General features: G+C 42.6%; 1 protein-coding gene and 1 pseudogene across 3 annotated transcripts in view; both read left to right on the forward strand.

Annotated features, from left to right (window-relative positions):
• Positions 1-16,646, forward strand: part of OXSR1 (oxidative stress responsive kinase 1) — a 100,525-nt gene extending 83,879 nt beyond the window's left edge. For 2 of the 3 annotated variants that reach the window (XM_061196515.1, XM_061196517.1), the window contains 7 exons: positions 889-924; positions 6,382-6,516; positions 8,775-8,839; positions 10,805-10,857; positions 12,524-12,592; positions 13,451-13,515; positions 13,929-16,646. In XM_061196515.1, coding sequence (XP_061052498.1) covers positions 889-924; positions 6,382-6,516; positions 8,775-8,839; positions 10,805-10,857; positions 12,524-12,592; positions 13,451-13,515; positions 13,929-14,003 — 498 coding nt within the window. In that variant the 3' untranslated portion in view covers positions 14,004-16,646. The remainder of the gene's footprint in view (positions 1-888; positions 925-6,381; positions 6,517-8,774; positions 8,840-10,804; positions 10,858-12,523; positions 12,593-13,450; positions 13,516-13,928) is intronic. The other variant, XM_061196516.1, reaches the window with a different exon arrangement.
• On the forward strand, positions 5,253-5,824 carry LOC133095324 (protein phosphatase 1 regulatory subunit 14B-like; annotated as a pseudogene).
• Positions 16,647-18,145: the final 1,499 nt, after the last annotated feature.

Consider the following 18,145-nt stretch of genomic DNA (forward strand, 5'->3'; position numbering starts at 1 on the left):
AATATATATATTTAAAAAGAGAGAAAGTGAACACTAAATAATAAAGCACATGAGGAAAAAGGTTAGTAATGGATGAATCTGGGTAAAGGTTATAGCAGTGTTCTTTGTATTATTCTAACAACTTTCTGTAAGTTTGAAATTATTTCCAAACAAAGTTTTTTAAGGTTTTGTGTTGGCTGTATACTTGCTGTAACCCATTAGCTATTGCCTGTACCTTGATTCTCCTTAATAAAATGGTAATGAAAATTTTAAAAACCTAAACTGACCTTATAAGAAGTCTAAATTGACACTTGGTAGAATTTACCATAAATTGACGTTTGTTTAGAGATATGTTGTTGTTTTATGTATTCTCCAGTGCCTGTATCCAGAATTACTACTAACTTATGATTTACTGAATCAATTTAGCTTTAGATTTTCATACTAATTAGTATTTCAATTTTGGCTCAAGAGTTTTCTTCATTAAAGCCTATAATCAGAATTACTCTGCTTTAAGAATGTGTTGGATAATTAGCTTGAATGTTTACATTTGGTTTGAGATATTATGCACATAATATGTTCATGATCAGTAGAAAGAATTGAACTTTGAAGAATGTGACCTCCCTACTAACTGATAACTCAGTCCCATTATGTTTGCTTATAAACCTCAAGTTCTAGACTTAAAATACCATAAGTATATTGATGCGTTACAGGCTACCTGGACAAAGAATACAGTAGTATCATGACAGTTTTCTTTTTCCAGAAAACTCTCACTAGAGTTACCGATGAGTTAATTATGGATCAGAATGAAATGGAGTTGACTTGCATTTCAACATTCCGTGCAGTTTGGAACTGACTACAAGTAACCTGAGTTTTCAGTTAACAAGCCTCCTTTTTTTGTATTTCTTTTAGTCTCCCAGAGTGAAAGACTCATTAACAAATTCTGAGGTAAGTAGTTGTGATTATTGAATCATTAAAGTATATGTGCTTTTGTTTTGTTTTGGTTTTAATGTTAAGCACACTTTTTGGTATGTGCCTAAATGGGAATGGGAACTTATACCAGTCGAATTTTATTAGAGCTGTCGATTCTGAGTTTGAATGGATCTTTGCAGTAAATGGTGCCATTGCACTCATTTTAAAAGTGGGCCTAAGAACCCAGAATGTTCTTTTTTGCTTGCTTGACTTTATGAACTGCTATTTTTATATTGGGCTGCTTAAAGTGGAAATTAGTCTTTTTGCATTAGTCTGTCCAGGAATTTGTCATATGCTGCCTTTGCTTTTTGGACTTTTTTCCTCAGCCTCTTGTCAAATAGATTCTGATGTCTATAGTTACTGCCTCAGTGTGATAGGGAATCCTACTAAACAGACTTCTGTTAGGCTGGCCTGCCTTATGCTCCTTACCTAAAGAAAATAATCATCTCATGAGTATTCAATATTTGGTTTAATGGCACACATGTCTTGCTCTTAATCCAATTTGTTCTTGCCACATGCTTAAAAGTGACTATTTTTTCCACTTCATTTGTATATATAGTATACAATTATGTACAGGATTATGTTTAAGACTGAAAATACTGTACCTCAGCTTATTACAGGCTAGTATCTGACAACTTGAATTAGAACTGCTATTCACTAAGATTTCTGGCTCTTCTTGGTATGCGGTAGAATTGCATTTTTCTGCCCCTTGAAGTTACTCATGGCCGTGGCAATTACTTTTGGCCAATAAAATGTGAGCAGAAGGAAGAGCCACATTGTGATTTCCTGGGTTCCCTTGCTCCTGCCATCATGACCTGCATCCCTGCTGCAAATTTAGGTACCAAATTTATCCTCTGCTGGCCACAGATGGACTTGAAGTGTGTGCAAGAAATAACCTTATCACCTCACACCTGTCAGAATGGCTATTATCAAAAAGACAACAAGTGTTGGTGAGGATATAGAGGAAAGAGAAGCCTCGTGCACTGTTGGTGGGAATGTAAATTGGTGCAGCCACTATGGAAAACAGTTTCTCAAAAAATTAAAAATACTATTATATATCCCACAATTCGACTTCTGGGTATTTTCCCAAAAACACTAATTCAGAAAGATATATGCACCCCTGTGTTCATTGCAGCATTATTTACAGTAGCTAAGATATGGAAACAACCTAAGTATCCATCAGTAGATGAATGGATAAAGAAGATATGATATATATTATATATACACAATGAAATATTACTTAGTCAGGGACTTCCCTGATGGTCCAGTGGCCGGGTCTCTGCACTCCCAATGCAGGGGGCCCAGGTTCGACCCCTGGTCGGGGAACTAAGATCCCACATACCACAACCAAGAGTTCACATGCCACAACTGAGGATCACACATGCCACAACTAAGACCCAGGGCAGCCAAATAAATAAATAAATATTTTTTTAAAAAAGAAAGAAATATTAGTCAAAGAAGGAATGAAATCTTGCCATTTGCAACAACATGGATGGACCTTGAGGGTATTATGCTAAGTGAAATAAGTCAGAGAAAGACAAATACCATATGATGTCACTTATATGTGGAATCTGAAAAACAACAAATGAACAAACATAAAGCAGAAACAGTCTCATAGATACAGAGGACAAACTGGTGGTTGCCAAAGGGGAGGGGCGTGAGGGGAATTGTGAAACAGGTGGGGGAGATTAAGAGGTACAAACTTCCAGTTATAAAATAAATAAGTCATGGGGATGTAATGTACAGCATAGGGAATACAGTCAATAATATTGTAATAACTTTGTAGGTGACAGATGGTAACTAGATTTATTGTAGTGATCTTTTTTTTTTTTAATTATTAGCACCTTTAATTATTATTTATTTATTTATTTATTTATTTATTTATTTTGGCTGTGTTGGGTCTTCATTTCTGTGCGAGGGCTTCCTCTAGCTGCGGCAAGCGGGGGCCACTCCTCATCGCGGTGCATGGGCCTCTCACTATTGTGGCCTCTCTTGTTGCGGAGCACAGGCTGCAGACACGCAGGCTCAGTAGTTGTGGCTCACGGGCCCAGTTGCTCCGCGGCATGTGGGATCTTCCCAGACCAGGGCTCGAACCCGTGTCCCCTGCATTAGCAGGCAGATTCTCAACCACTGCGCCACCAGGGAAGCCCGATCATTTTTTAATATATAAAAATACCAATCGCTATGTTGTACACCTGAAGCTAAGATAATATTGTAAGTCAATGAATTATACTTCAGTTTTTTAAAAAGGAAAAAAATTCTAAAGCAAAATTTTTTCAAAAAAGTAATAACTTTTGTTCTTGTAATTTACTGAGAATTTAAGATTATTTGTTACGCTCTAACTTAACCTATCTTGACTAATTCCTAGTTTCTCAAAAATTGAATGGAAGGGTATTTTACATATTACCCAGCGTTATTCTTTTTAGTCTCCTCCTTGTTCCTTTGCCTCAATAGCCTCTCCACATGAACTTGTACATGCTCATAGTCATAGTCTCATGCTCATAACTTTGTTGTTGTTTTTTTAATTATGATAAAATACACATAACATAAAATTAACCATCTTAAACCATTTTTAGTGTGCAGTTCACTGACATTAAGTACATTCACACTGTTGTGCAACCATCCCCACCATCCATCTCCAGAGTTCTTTTCATCTTGCAAAACCAGCTCTGTACCCATTAAACAATAACTCCCTATTCTCTCTTCCCCCCAGCTCCTAGCAACATCCATTCTATTTTCTGTCTCTGAATTTGACTAGTCTAGGTACCTCATAAAAGTGGAATCATACAATATTTGTCCTTTTCTGACTTGTGTATTTCACTTACATAATGCCCTCAAGGTTCATCTATGTAACATGTATCAGAATTTCCTCTTTCCTTCCCTTTTAAGGCTGAATAATATTCCATATTTGTGTGTGTGTGTGAACCACATTTGTTTAACCATTTATCTGTCAATGGACATTTGGGTTTCTTCTACTTTTTGGCTATTGTGAATAATGCTGCTATGAACATGGCCACACAAATAACTGTTTGAGTCCCTGCTTTCAATTCTTTTGGGTCTATACCCAGAAGGGAATTGTTGGATTATATAGTAATTCTATTTTTAATTTTTTGAGGAACTATCATACTGTTTTCCATAACAGCTGTACTATTTTACATTCCCACCTGCAATGCACAAGGTTCCAATCTCTTCACATCCTCTCATTACTTTGTTTTGTATAACCTTTCTGTCTTGATTATAGGTATACATATATGTGCATACAATTTGGAAGCTAACTGTCTTTTTGAAATAGTGCTAATAGTTTTAAGCATTTTCAAAACTAATCTTAAAGTTCTGTTTTTCTATCAAAAACTGGAACCAGTGACTAACTTTTGGTTTCCTTTATGTGAAGCTAAGTAAACACAAAATTTTACTTCCTTGTCTCCTTGTTTTGCTTATGTGATAACAGCTATTAGACCTCTCATTGCCCTTCTAATTTTTTTCCTCTTTTAACTCTAAATTTTGGCCATTACATTGATATCGTTTTCCCCATTACCTTATAATTTTGAGTATGTTTAACTTGATTTTGTACTCAACATCAGTCTCTTTTCCCCATTACATAACTAAAATTTGTAAAATTTTCAAACATGCAAAATAATGTTTAATGTCTATGTTAGTTATAAAGCTGCACATCCATTTTGAAAAGCATTGCAGATATGTTAAGGAACCATTGGTTGATTTTCTTTCTTTATAAGTAATGGAAGGTCCCCAACATAGAAAAATGTCATTTCTATAATTTCATACTATATACTAAATCTGCATTTTGTAGGTGCTATTTTGCTGGTCAAAGGGGATAGAATAGATGTATTTAAAAATAAATAGGGCACAAAGAACTACTATTCTGAAGAAGGAAAAAAAAGTGGACTACTGATATTTGTTACAACATGACTGACTCAAAAACTAAGTTAAAGAAGCCAGACACAAAAAGAGTGCATATTGTAAAATTTGGTTTATGTGAAATGTCCACAAAAGGCAAATTGATAGAGGCAGAAAGTAGATCAGTGGTTGCCTAGGGCTGGGTGAGGGAGCAGGAGTTAACTGTGAATGGGCACGGGAAAAGTTGATGGAAGTGTTCTAAAACCAGATTGTAGGGATGTTTACAGAAGTATAAATTCTCTAAAAATCACTTGAGTTGTAGGCCGCCGCCGCCCTCGCCACGGAGCCATGCGGAGACGAGCTCACGAGCTAACCTGAGCCAGCAGCCGAGCCAGCTGGCGGGCGTCCCAGAGGTGGCAGCGCAGGGAGGGGCCCGACGCGCGCACTTGGCCCTGGCGGCCACCATGGCGGACAGCGGCCCCGCAGGGGGTGCGGTGTTGGCGGCTCCGGACCCTGGACCGGGGAGTGGTGGCCCAGGGCCCCGCGTCTACTTTCAGAGCCCCCCTGGGGCTGCAGGCGAGGGCCCAGGCGGCGCGGACGACGAGGGCCCAGTGAGGCGCCAAGGGAAGGTCACGGTCAAGTAGGACCGCGAGGAGCTACGGAGGCGCCTCAACCTGGAGGAGTGGATCCTGGAGCAGCTCACTCACCTCCACGACTGCCAGGAAGAAGAGATCCCAGAACTGGAGATTGATGTGGATGAACTCCTGGACATTGAGAGCGCTGATACCCGAGCTGCCAGGGTCACGGAGCTGCTGGTTGACTGTTACAAACCCACTGAGGCCTCCGTCTCTGGCCTGCTGGACAAGATCCGAAGCACGCAGAAGCTGAGCACAGCCCAGAAGAAGTAAGGGTCCTCGACCCAGGTGAACGGTGGCTCCCACAGGACAATCGCTGCCCCCCCACATGCTGGTAACAACAATACCAGTGAATTTCATGGGACGTAAATTACACCTCAAAAAGTTCTTAAAAACAAAAAAGCGGGACTTCCCTGGTGGTGCAGTGGTTAAGAATCCGCCTGCCAATGCAGGGGATGCGGGTTCGACCCCTGGTCCGGGAAGATCCCACATGCCGCGGAGCAGCTAAACCCGTGCGCCACAACTACTGAGCCTGCGCTCTAGAGCTGGCGAGCCACAACTACTGAGCCCACATGCCGCAACTACTGAAGCCCCATGCCTAAAGCCCTGTGCTCCGCAACAAGAGAAGCCACCACAATGAGAAGCCCGCGCACCGCAACGAAGAGTAGCCCCCCGCTCACCGCAACCAGAGAAAGCCCGCACGCAGCAACAAAGACCCAACGCAGCCAAAACTAAATAAATAGATTAATTAATTAATTAATTTAAAAAGCATAGAAATATTTGACTTCCATTTGAAATAGGTGTCTTGGGGATGTAGAGATGGGCTGGTTCACTACACAAGGACTACTTTAAAAAGTCTCTCTGCGGCACTGCTTGCCTGTCAGCAGGCCCGCCTCCCTTTCCTCTCAGCTTAAGCAGCACTGTGTGTGTGTTTTTGTTACAGCTGTTTTCAACAACTGATCCTGTGGGTACTTTACTCCAAGTTCCAGAACAGATTTCTGCTCATCTACCTCAGCCAGCTGGGCAGATGACTGCACAGCCAACTCAAGTCTCCCTGCCGCCCCCCGCGGAGCCTCAGGTACAGCAGGGATGTGCTTTCTTTCGTGGTCAGCCTTCCGGGTGGAGGAAGAGGGCGGAGGCTAACGTGGACCGCCGCCTGGTGCCATGAGGGTGATGTCCTGGTAGATTTTGAAACAAGTTAGAAATCTGTTTTCACGGTTTTAAATGTATGCAGATAAGAGAGTTTAACAAAGATCACACAGGTTTCATTAAGCAACGAAATAAGTTAATGATGGAAATATTTCAAACAGCAAAAGTTGTGGGGAGGGGGCGGTAATTTCTTGTCAGCTTTTTTTTTCCTCACGCGAAGGCGAGGGGTTCTGCCCACTGAGGCGGCTCAATGCCCCCGCGGCTCCTGCACTCAGGAGGGACGGCGCTGGGGGGTTTGGTGCCCCACGGCTCCTGCTCCCTCTCCCTCTCCCTCGCCCTCTCGGATCGCTGGGGAAGGCTGTCTCACCCAGGGTGCATCGTCCCCCATCCCCCGTCCCCGCTTGGGCAGCAGCGGGGTGTGGGATGGGTAAGCGTAGGAACGTTGGCGGTCCGGCAAAGCCTGTGCTGCCTCAGCTTGTCTGAAAAGTGTGACAGCCCCCTTCTCACGGCCCGGCCCACCACGATCGCACCCACGCCTGCCTGCATCCCCGGCGAAGGGGGATCACATGGCGCTAGCCCGACCAAGTCAGTCGCCTCGGCACTCGGGGAGGACACCAGGACCAGGCCGCACCTGGCCCCACTGGAGGGACAGGCGGGCCTCCCTTACCGTCTCGACCCCCCAAGAGAGCTGCTCACGGGAGACGGCACCTCTGGGCCTCGGGCACCTGAGAGACTAGCTGGAGCGCTCTGGAGGTGCCACAGAGGGCCGGGCAAGACATGCTCACGTGCCCGATGCAGGGAGGACCTCTCCTGAGAGTGCTGCGTGGACAGAACGAGAAGAGCGGCCGTGTCTTGTCAGCTTTTTATTCGATCCTTAGTATGTTTAACTTCAGAATGCCGCTGGCACTAGGAGCATTTTTAGCTCTTCCGTCATCTTTGTTAATACTGTCTCCCAGCCAGGGTTTTCCTGCATTGCTCTAAGATACCTGTCAATTTTGTGAAGGTTGATTTTATTAAAATGTGGTCATGTAATCTGTGAATCCACACAATCAGGCACACACAAACTTCATTAAATCAGAGTGCACTGAAAGCCACGGAGGGAATGAAGGCCCCCCCTGAGAGCTGCGCCCACCCCTGCTGTGTAGCCCCTACTCTTCCCTTGGGAAACTGCGGTACTGTCTGAACACGTGACCCTATGCTCCATGGTGAGAGTAAGGGTTTCAGAGTCTATTCATTTATGAAATAGTAGAGGTGTTTTTATTTTATTTTATTTTTTCCTAAAATTCAGGTGGGAAGAAACAAAAATAGAAGTTCAGATGTTTTCATCTGCATCCCAGTGGTGCTCTGCCTTTGGAGATCACTGCTCTGAGCTCTTCCAGTTAGTCACATTCTAACTTCATTTAACCTTTTCTTTGCCCAAGTTTTCCATTTCTGCCCATCACATGGGAAAAGATACAGTTGTCTTATGAAAACTGATGGAAAGATTGGATTTGTTTTATAAACGGCTTAAATAGAATGTATATTCTCTGTACAGCAAGGGACAGCTGTATGGTTTTCAGAGAGGATTAGTTTAGTCATTAGAAGATGTGGAGGGACTTCCCTGGTGGCACAGTGGTTAAGACTCCGTGCTCCCAATGCAGGAGGCCCAGGTTCAATCCCTGGTCAGGGAACTAGGTCCCACATGCATGCCGCAGCTAAGAGTTCGCATGCCACAACTAAGGAGCCAGCGCAACCAAATAAATAAAATAAAATATTTTTTTAAATAAAAATAAATAAAAGATCTGGAACCTCCAGGGAGGGTGGTTTCGTGAGGGGTAGCCGGTTTAGACCTTACTGGCAGATGTGTTGCCACTGGCAGATTTTTTAAAGGGAAAAACCCAGCTTCATGTTCTTCACACTTATATAGGGGAAGAGAGGTCTGAAAAATACAAAATTGAAATGTGGCTGTGTATGGAATTTCGTGTGGGTTTGAGAATTATCTTTCTCATTATGTTTGACATTCAGCTCTTGTTGCTGCCTTGTGGTACATGTCCTCCCACAGCAGGGAGTGTCCTAGGGACTAGGATGGCCACACCTGGAGATGAAGAAAATTGATGCCAAGTGGACGATTCTTCTGCAGATGAGCATTAGTGACCTCCACGCTTAATAGTCCAGGCAATGACTTTATACCTTTCAATGCTTTTTTAGGCTCTGCCTTCAGGAGCAGGTTCACAAGAAACCAAGATCCCAATCAGTCTAGTACTAAGATTACGGTAAGTAGACATTTTGTTGTTGTTGTTTTCTGAATACTCTGAATATGCTGATTTCTATTTGACAGTTACTCCTCCTTCTAGTACTTCATGCCTGAGAGTAACTGGATAGGATTGTGTGTGTTTGCTTGTGGGTGTCTTGTTTCCCTCAGAAATAATAGCAGTAGTGTGAGGATCTGAATTACCGTTGACTCATTCCTCCTTCCACTTGTGAGTTCCTAGTCATCTTCTCAGTATGACCATAATTAGAGTAGAGGCAGCAAGACTGTTTGGGGAATGTTTTGATTTTACCACTAAGAGTAATGAAATTATGCCATAAATGTGAAGAAAGCAGATTTGGTTACCTTTTCTTTATAGAAGCCTACTCTGTATACCTGGACTCAAATAGTTCTGAATTAATACAGTGTTTTGGTAATCTCATCCTATTTTAACTGTATACAAAGAATATTATTTGTCTCTCTTCAAAATTTTGTTTTGAAAACTTACAGCAGTTAATAGAGAGTACAACAATTCTATTTACATGTGCTCCAGGAGGGGAGAGGATACTTGTAAGTGATGTAGTTAGCTTTTTTTTTTTTTTTTTAACATCTTTATTGGCGTATAATTGCTTTACAATGGTGTGTTAGTTTCTGCTTTATAGTTAGCTTTTTGAAGGGTGGTTTTCAGTGGACTGTGTTCCAGACTTGTTTATGGAAGAGGAGGCTAGATTCTTATTCTCACTGATGAAGACTTTGAAGTTAAATGACTAGACAGTTCAGTTTAGCATATTGTTATCTTTGAAGGTGTTTGTGCTTGGCATGACAGTCACATCACTAAAGTGATAATGAACACTTGACCTTAATTTTATTCAGCTTTCAGAAAGAATAGATGGAACAATTACATATTAAGCAGACTAAGTACAGCACTATTAGCTATTGTGCTAAGATACTGAGAAAAAGAGAAAATGAAATGCAATAATCAAGTCTATGTTGGAAGTTGATTTGTACTGTGTACTTAGCATAGCTAAAAACAAGTTTCAGTAGTAGACATGCAGAAATGTAAGTCTGTGTAGACAAGTGCAGAGAGGCAACGTGAGGGAGAAAATCACTGTGGGGCAGGATGTGTTGGATTTGGATAACTATATTTTAAGCACAATTTCAGTAACATCAAGTATGTGTCAGATAGACCTAAGCTCCCTGAACTGTTAAGATAAAATGGATTTGGGTCCTAAGTAATCACTCATGTCTGCCTTTAGACATAATATTCTAATTTCTCCATCTTTAACCAGAACCTCCAGGGAGCTTAGTTAATCTCAGTACTTGGTGTGGTGTGCAATCTCTGTAACTATCCTTCACCAGTCACATTTTAATCTCTGGAGCCTTATATTAACTCTGCTGCCAGTATGGGCCCCATTTCTTTCCCCATCTTCTCTGCCTGGCCAAATCCTTCCTATCCATTGAGTTCTATCTAAAAAACTACTTCTAAAGTTTTTCCTCATTATCCCAATCTGCATATTCTTTATCCTTCTCCTCTGAACCCCTGTGGAATTTGGGGGAGCATCATGTGTTTCATTCTATGAGTCTAGTCAGACTGATACCAGTGGTGGGCAAGGTACTCTCCTAGGCATAGGGGTGTGGGGGGTAGGAGTGGGGATAAGGAAGAAAAGGGCATCCTGTATCATGTTAATCACACCTCCCTGTGCTCATACAGATGTTCCTCTTAGTCTAATATCGTCATCTTCATGGGAATAAGGATGGGCATGGGCATATATTGACCAGTGAAGGACATAAATTAAAAGGGTTGTAGAACAATTAGATGATCACTCTGAGTTGTTTGCTCTGAGCCCTCAGTGTGAGCTCATTAGGACAAATCATACAGTCTATGGGACAGAAAGATCTTTCTCTTGGCATAGCTTTCCTGATATATGTAGGCGGACCCTGAATGCATAAATTCAGAAATTTATTTTATACATTTTGTTTTCTTTCATAGGAATTCAAAAAAAGAACTAAATGATATTCGATTCGAATTTACTCCTGGGAGAGGTGAGGCATCAAAACATTGAAAACAAAATAACTGCTCATTTGTCATTTTAAGGAAATGTGTGTGAAGTTTCTGTCCTCTAGATATATTTTCCTCTTAAACGGTGATAAAAATGTTCCTGGCCTAAAGGTTTTGGGGGGCATATGAATAAAATTAAAATGCAGTTTATTTACTACTACCTCATTTAAAAAACCTAGTATAATACAAAGAGTACTGAATACAGCTCTAATTTACTGCTTACTGTATGGCAGACATTGTGCTAAGCAGTATCTCATTAAATTCTCAAAACTGCCCCCTAAGGAAATATTATTGTCCCCACTGCATAGATGATGAAATCAAGGCTTAGAGAGAGTGAAGTAACTGGTTGCAGTTCCCACAGCTGAGAAGAGGTGTAGCTGGAATTCAAACTCAGATCTATCGGCGCGCAGAGTTCCTGCTCTTACCACTGAACGTGGTTGTCCTCCGTGACAATAAAGAAGCAGTAAGGCTTCCAGTCCCCTCTCTCCCAGCTAAAGCTGAGCCCTGTCATGCAGTTTCTGGCCGTGAACTTCTGCCAGGGACAAGGCTTATTTCCTTTCTTGCCTTGGTTACTCAGGATTCGTATTTGGGAAGTGGCCCGCAGCCAGCTGGTATCTGTCCTGTGTGCCACGCTTAGTCTTCCTGCTGTCTCGGTATCATGCGCAGTTCACTCAAATGCAGAGAACAAATGCACATGTACAGAGATGTATCTGTTTTCCTTTTTAAAGCCAGACAGAGTCACATTTTAAGGTACTCATTCAAATAGCTGGTCTTTGGCAAATGTATGTGCACAGCCCCTCCCCAGAGGTCCTCCCGTTCCCTCTGAGGGGATCGGTGTTCAGGCCTCGGGAAGGAGTCAGTTGGAGATGAGGTTAATTGATGGTACTCTGTCCTCATCTTTTTAGTTTCTAGTTATATACCCATTGCTCAGACAGTACAACCTATAATAATTAGATATGAAGGAAAACCCACCAGAATAAAAAAGAAAATTATTTTAGCAAAAAAAACAAAACCCAAAAAAAACTGGGAGTATGACCCCCAAAGAGAAGAGATTACAGTTTGTTTTCTTAAGATTTGTGGGGGCAATTCCCTGGCGATCCAGTGGTTAGGACTCCGCGCTTTCACTGCCGGGGGTACGCGTTCAATCCCCAGCCGGGGAACTAAGATCCCACAATCCGCATGGTGTGGCCAAAAAAAAAAAAGAGAGATTTAATTGGGACTAAATTATTCTGCTTTATTAGCCCTGGAGATGTTATACACTCATCATCACGTCTCAGAGCTCACAGGGCTGGCGTCCAGGGTTGCCCTCAGACTAGTTGTTTCTTCTGCAGTGTCACTATCAGGTGCTCTTCCGACAAAGGCAAGAACCCATCTAAAGTACACCATCATTTAGAACGTTATATTTACATTGAGCTGATATTTGCCATCTGGGTGATACAGGTTCCGCCCTCTACCTAGCCCTGTGATAGTCCCTCACTTGAGATAATCCTGGTGGTAGGAAAAACCTTTATGTGGAGGAAGTCCCCCCCGCCATCTTGGTTCTGTGGATTTAACAGCTAGCTTCGGCCTGGCTGTGCCAGCACCCGCTCTGAATGTTAGCAGGGACATGCATGCACAAGAAACGGAGCACCTTCTTCTTTGTCCTTGCAGATACAGCAGAGGGTGTCTCTCAGGAACTCATTTCTGCTGGCCTCGTCGATGGAAGGGATTTAGTAATAGGTAACTGCTTTGTGCTCTGCCTTTGTGTCCCCGTCTCTCTGCTTGTATACTTAGGATCTAGAAAATCAGGCTTTGATTCCACTGAGTAGGTCTAATGGTTCTTGGAATGGTTCTTGGCTTTGAGGAAGTAACAGGTATTGGGGACAGTTCCTTCCTTACAAAAAAGAAAATCTCACCTCTGAGTTTGCTTTGTGACCCCCGATGATAGTGAGTGAAAACTTACCCAGGTCTCTGGGAGATCGTAGAAATGATGACAAAAGTTACAGGTTAGAGTAAGCTTGGCCATATCTAATCCGTTTTGGAGAATGAACGCTATCCTTTTGGAGCTAAGGGTTAAGCAAAAATCATTACAGATTTAGTCCTAAAAAAAGCAGGAAGTAAGAAAAGGCACAGTCGGGCCATAGGTACATTTTACTGAAGGAAAAGACCATTGCCTAGGACAAGTCAGCAGAGTTTTAAAGGGCCAGATAGTAAAGTAAATAGTTTAGGCTTTGTGGACCATGTACAGTCTCTGTTTTTACACTCTTCTTGGCTCACAGGCAGAACAGAAACAGGCTGAAGGCCATAGTTGGCTGATTCCCAGTCTAGGGCTTTCTGGCCCATGAATAAGCAAATCATACCTCTTTCACCCCAGTGTCTTTCCTAAGTTAAAAGAAAGTTAATTTGGCAATGATAAGATTTATTTGTGCTACTTGGAGTTGCTTTTAAAAACACCTTGTGTTTAGGGGGCGATTTATCTTTCTGCTTCCATTTTGATTGTACATAGAAGATTGTGAACTACCATTTAAGTTGTTAAAATGTGGTTGAAATGTGGATTTACTTAGCTTCTCATTACTTTCTCTGTTTGTATGATTACAGTGGCAGCTAATTTGCAGAAAATTGTGGAAGAACCCCAGTCAAATCGATCTGTCACTTTCAAACTGGTATTCATCTCTTCCTCTTTGTTAAACCATCTCACTTTTTACACACCAGCAGCCTCTGCAGACCAGCTTCCATATTCCCTGAGTGATGAGAATATTTAAGTCTGGTGGATTGTATTTGTTTAACCTCCCCATGCCCTGGGCTGATACCTCCCTTCATTGGCCTCCCTTCCCCTCTCCCTCTCAGGAAGCCTCCTACCCGAGGCCCTTGACTATTTATCCTCAAGAGAGATTGCTGATCAATCTGACTCCACCTTTGTACCCAGACTCCACCTACACCTTTATCTGCCTCCTGTTTGTATCCCAGGGACCTGTCCCCCACTGCCCTCTTTCCCACAGTCCCCATGTCAGTTTTAATTGCTGCCTGCAATTTTGTTTATAAATAGCCACAGCTTCTCATTTTGTTTGGTTCTTAGGCATCTGGTGTCGAAGGCTCGGATATTCCTGATGATGGTAAACTAATAGGATTTGCCCAGCTCAGCATCAGCTAAAACACAGCCCTGGAAGAGGTGGCCTAAGGAGATTCCACACACGTGTATCTCTGTTGCTTCTGTTGGCCTAAACTCACTACTGCCAAAGAACCCAGCAACAAACCTCCCAGCTAAGAGCTTTAGAGGTCTTTCTTTATGTTTTTCCTGCCATCATTCCCCCTTTTTCCCACAGAGAAAGAAAAGTTGGATCACCAGTGGCCAGCATCCCTTTAAAGAGTTCCGTTAGTAAACTTACTGCACGTGTCCCCTGTCTTCCTCCATCTGAGAAGTGGCCCGGGTGCCTCAAGGCCCAGGAGGGAGGTGTATCAGCTCATCTTGCCTTACTCCAGTGATGGCGCTGGGTGGAAAGTAGCAGCTATCTTGGGCTTCCTCATCCTGCTTGTTCTCCCACACCTGACAGGATTTGGGCATCTTGGGATATCCCTTTACCACTGAAGTAGCAATTAAAAGTTGGTTGTTTAGCTGAAGCCCAGAGAATTTAATTTAGTGGGTTTTTTTTTTTTTTTTGGTATCCGATATGAATTCCAACAACCTTTGTTAGGAAGAAGCACAGCCTCAGATGGAGGCAACCTAAACTGTGTTCTTGTTTTGTTCGTGATGTTTCTAAGCGTTTTGCTGAAGCTGCTCTCAGGCACCCCTCTTCATTACTCCCTCCAGAAAGGGTTGCTAGCCTTAACTTCAGCTGGTGCAAAACATCTGACTGTAATCGAACTTCAGCCATCGGATCCTTCAAAGTGGAACTTTGGACTGTTTTTAGAGAAAAGATCAAGTAATGGCTTGTAAAAGAGAATTTCCCCAGCAGTGGTTTTTGAACAGGAAAAATCATAACTCATATCATTGTGGAAGTATTTATTTTCAGATCTTAAAACAGTTGAAGAAAAACTGCTCCTTGATCCTCCCATGAAAATCAATTTGCCTGGCCTCCAAATCATGAGGAAATGCAAGGCTGAGATTTCTACAGCAATAAAGGAGACTCACACTGGGCCAGAGAGGCCTGCCTTCTGCCCCCTCTCCTGCACTGACCCTTTGGAGGGGGTCCCTGTGTGCTGAACCTGACCCAAGATGGAAAGTGAAACCACATGTGCCGTGACTTTTAGGATTTTTGAGTAGACAGTGTTCATTTGATTTTCTACAGAAATAATATAAATTATTCTTTAGGTTTAAAAAAGAGCACCATAATGCAATATGTGAATCACCAGTGGCGTTGATTTTTTTTTTTTTTTCCTACTGTTTCACAGTCAGCCTTTGTCTAACTGCAGATAGCCCTAACAAGTTTTGTAAATGAAAGGGATCCTCAATCTGGCCTTAAAATGACACACAAAGATGGACTTTGGCCCATCTTTATAGAATCACTCGAGCCCTTTCCAGCATTGTTGGTCTGTGAATAAAGGATTGCTTTACCTAGCTTTCTCTTAGAGCACTTCTGAAAGCTTTCTCCACAACTAACTTATTATAGTTTTTGTTTCATTCTGAGCTTGTAGTTTTAGTCATGGGCTTTCTTCACCTGCCCTGGATACAAAGGCATGTTGGGAAAGGGATGGGTGTTGGAGAGGAAGGGAGGGGATGCTTTGGGATGGGGGTTGGGAGGAAAGTAGATCAGATGATCGGACACCAAAGCCCAAGGTCCCAGCAGGATTGGTAAAAGGAGGGAGCCTGCTGAGCCTGGAGACAGAAAAGATTGATCGGCTTACTGGACAAATATTTAGCTTTTCTTTTTCCTTTTTTTTTTTCTTTCTTTGTTTTTTTAGAAGAGGGTTGGGGGAACAAGGACAGGAAGGTAGGAATAAGTTATGAAAAAATGTAGTGTCCCTTTTGGCACAAGACTAGTGGCTTACCTTAGAGTCTGTGTTTTGGTTTCAGATAAGCCCATCATAGTCTACTTATTTCTGAATCCAAAGGGTGGTGGCATCACTCTATTCTAGCTTTTATTTGGAGGTGGTCGAGAGCCCAAGCTGGAAGTAAGCAGCAGCCCATCTCCCTGTTCAATTTCTCCAGCCGGCCATTACCTTTGAACTGCAGTGGGACAGGCATGACAGTAGAAGTGGGCTGGGGCTTTCTCTTTCTTTTCCATTCATCTTCTGCCCTGCTGGGAATTAGGAGTCAGACACCAAGCCCCAGGGCAGTGTTATTTTTTCTTCTGCTTGATATATGGTGGACTCCCTTTGCTGGCTTGTGCAGTGATGCTGAAAAAAAATGAGTGAACAGAAACTTTGCAGGTGAGACAGCACGTGACCTAGTGAGCAGTCTTGCTCCTTCCCAGGAGGGGCGATTCAGGATACACCTCTCTCCCTGGATCCCCAGGATTCCCTGGTCCCTGGGGGAGGGACTAACTTAGCACAAGGTAACATGTGCCAATGCTATTTGTGAAATGTATGGTCTTTCTGAATGACTAATGGATTTGTTTGGGTTTTTTGCTTAAGTTGTGAACCAAATCCTAGAGCCAGCTGACACTCTAATAATCTGGAGGACAGAATAATGGTGTATCCATAAATGGAGGTTCCTCCTTACGATGTACGCTAGATTATGGAAGATGTAAAATATTTGACTTCCCCCTCCCTTTTATTTTTATTTTTATTTTTATTTTTTTGACTTTGTACTTTGCTGCATGTTTCATTCATTTTTAATCAATAAAGAATAAATTGTCTGTGGTGGTGTAAGGATGCTTCACTTTGGTGACTTGGTGGGGGCAGTGGGAAGTGGGTCAGGAGGTCACTACTAACTTTAATTTTTCATGCGAATAGAGAAAAGCCAAGGTGCACTTTTCCCTAAAACGTGTATTAGTCTACAAATTAGAACAGCTTAAAACCAAGTGGGGAAACTGAAATCCCAAAAGAGAGAGAGATCTGCCCAAGGAAATTTGATAGGGTGGGATAAGGAACTCTTTGCATTGATCTTTTCTGTTTAATTCTGCTCATGCTATTGGGCAGGGGAAAGATGCCAGATTTAAGCCCTTGGGAATCCGTTGTGGAAAGTTCAGAGCAGGGCTGAACTTGTTCCCATTTGGCTTTGATATTGAAATGGTGAGGTTTCGTGTAAGATTCTAGGCCCCTCTGTATTCCTCCACCTCCTGGATAAGTAACCTCCCTGATCATAACTCCTTCCCAACAGAAGGTGGTCTTTGAGCCATGACAGGACTGCTTTTGTGTGGGTCCCAGTAATTCAGGCCTCAGGTCCTGGGACCTTGGAATTGATGGTATCGTAGCTGCTTGAATTTGCTTTCAAGATAAGCAGGTTGTAAGAGCAGACTCTGAGTATTGTGGGGACGGGCAGGAGGTGCTGGCTGCTTAGAAGTGATCATGATGTGTGTAGGGGTAAGAGCAGGGGCAAGAGTAAACAGAGCCTCTCCACTTGCCCATAATCTCTAGCAAGATCCAGTCTCGTCCAGAAGCCAGATTCCTCACCTCTGCCTATTCATAGTAGCAATGAGTAGCAATGCTCAGTGCAACAGTTCATGGATTCCTCCTGTGGGTCAGCTCATCTACCCCACATTTTTTGTTTTTCTCTTTTTTAAAGTAGACTTAATTTTTTTAGCGCAGTTTTAGTTTCACAGCAAAATTGAACAGAAAGTACACAGAGTTCCCATATACCCCCAGACCCCACACGCACGCACAGCCTCTCCCACTGTCGGCATCCTGCACTGCAGTGGTACATGTGTTACAATCAATAAACCTACACTGGCACTTCGTTGTCACCTGAAGTCCATAGTATGCATTTGGGTTCACTCTTGCTGTTGTATATTTTATGGGTTTGGACAAATGCACAGTGATACGTACCCATCGTTAGGGTCTCATAGAGAATGGTCTCACCGCCCAAAACTCCTCTGTACCCTTCTTGTTCGTCCCTCCCTCCCCGCTAGTCCCTGGAAACCACTGATCCTTTCAGCGTCTCCAAAGTTTTGCTTTTTCCAGAATGTCATATAGTTAGAATCATACAATATGTAGCCTTTTCAAAACTGCTTCTTTCACATAGTAATATGCATTTAAGGTGTCTCCATGTCTTTTTGTGCCTCGATGGCTCATTTCTTTTTAGTGCTAATATTCCGTGTCTGGATATACCACAGTTTATTAATCCATTCACTTACTGGCTGTGTCCAAGTTTTGACAGTTATGAATAAAGCTGCTCTATATCTGTGTGCAGGTTTT

This window comes from Eubalaena glacialis, chromosome 7 (genome assembly GCF_028564815.1).
Source record: "Eubalaena glacialis isolate mEubGla1 chromosome 7, mEubGla1.1.hap2.+ XY, whole genome shotgun sequence".
NCBI lineage: Eukaryota > Metazoa > Chordata > Mammalia > Artiodactyla > Balaenidae > Eubalaena > Eubalaena glacialis.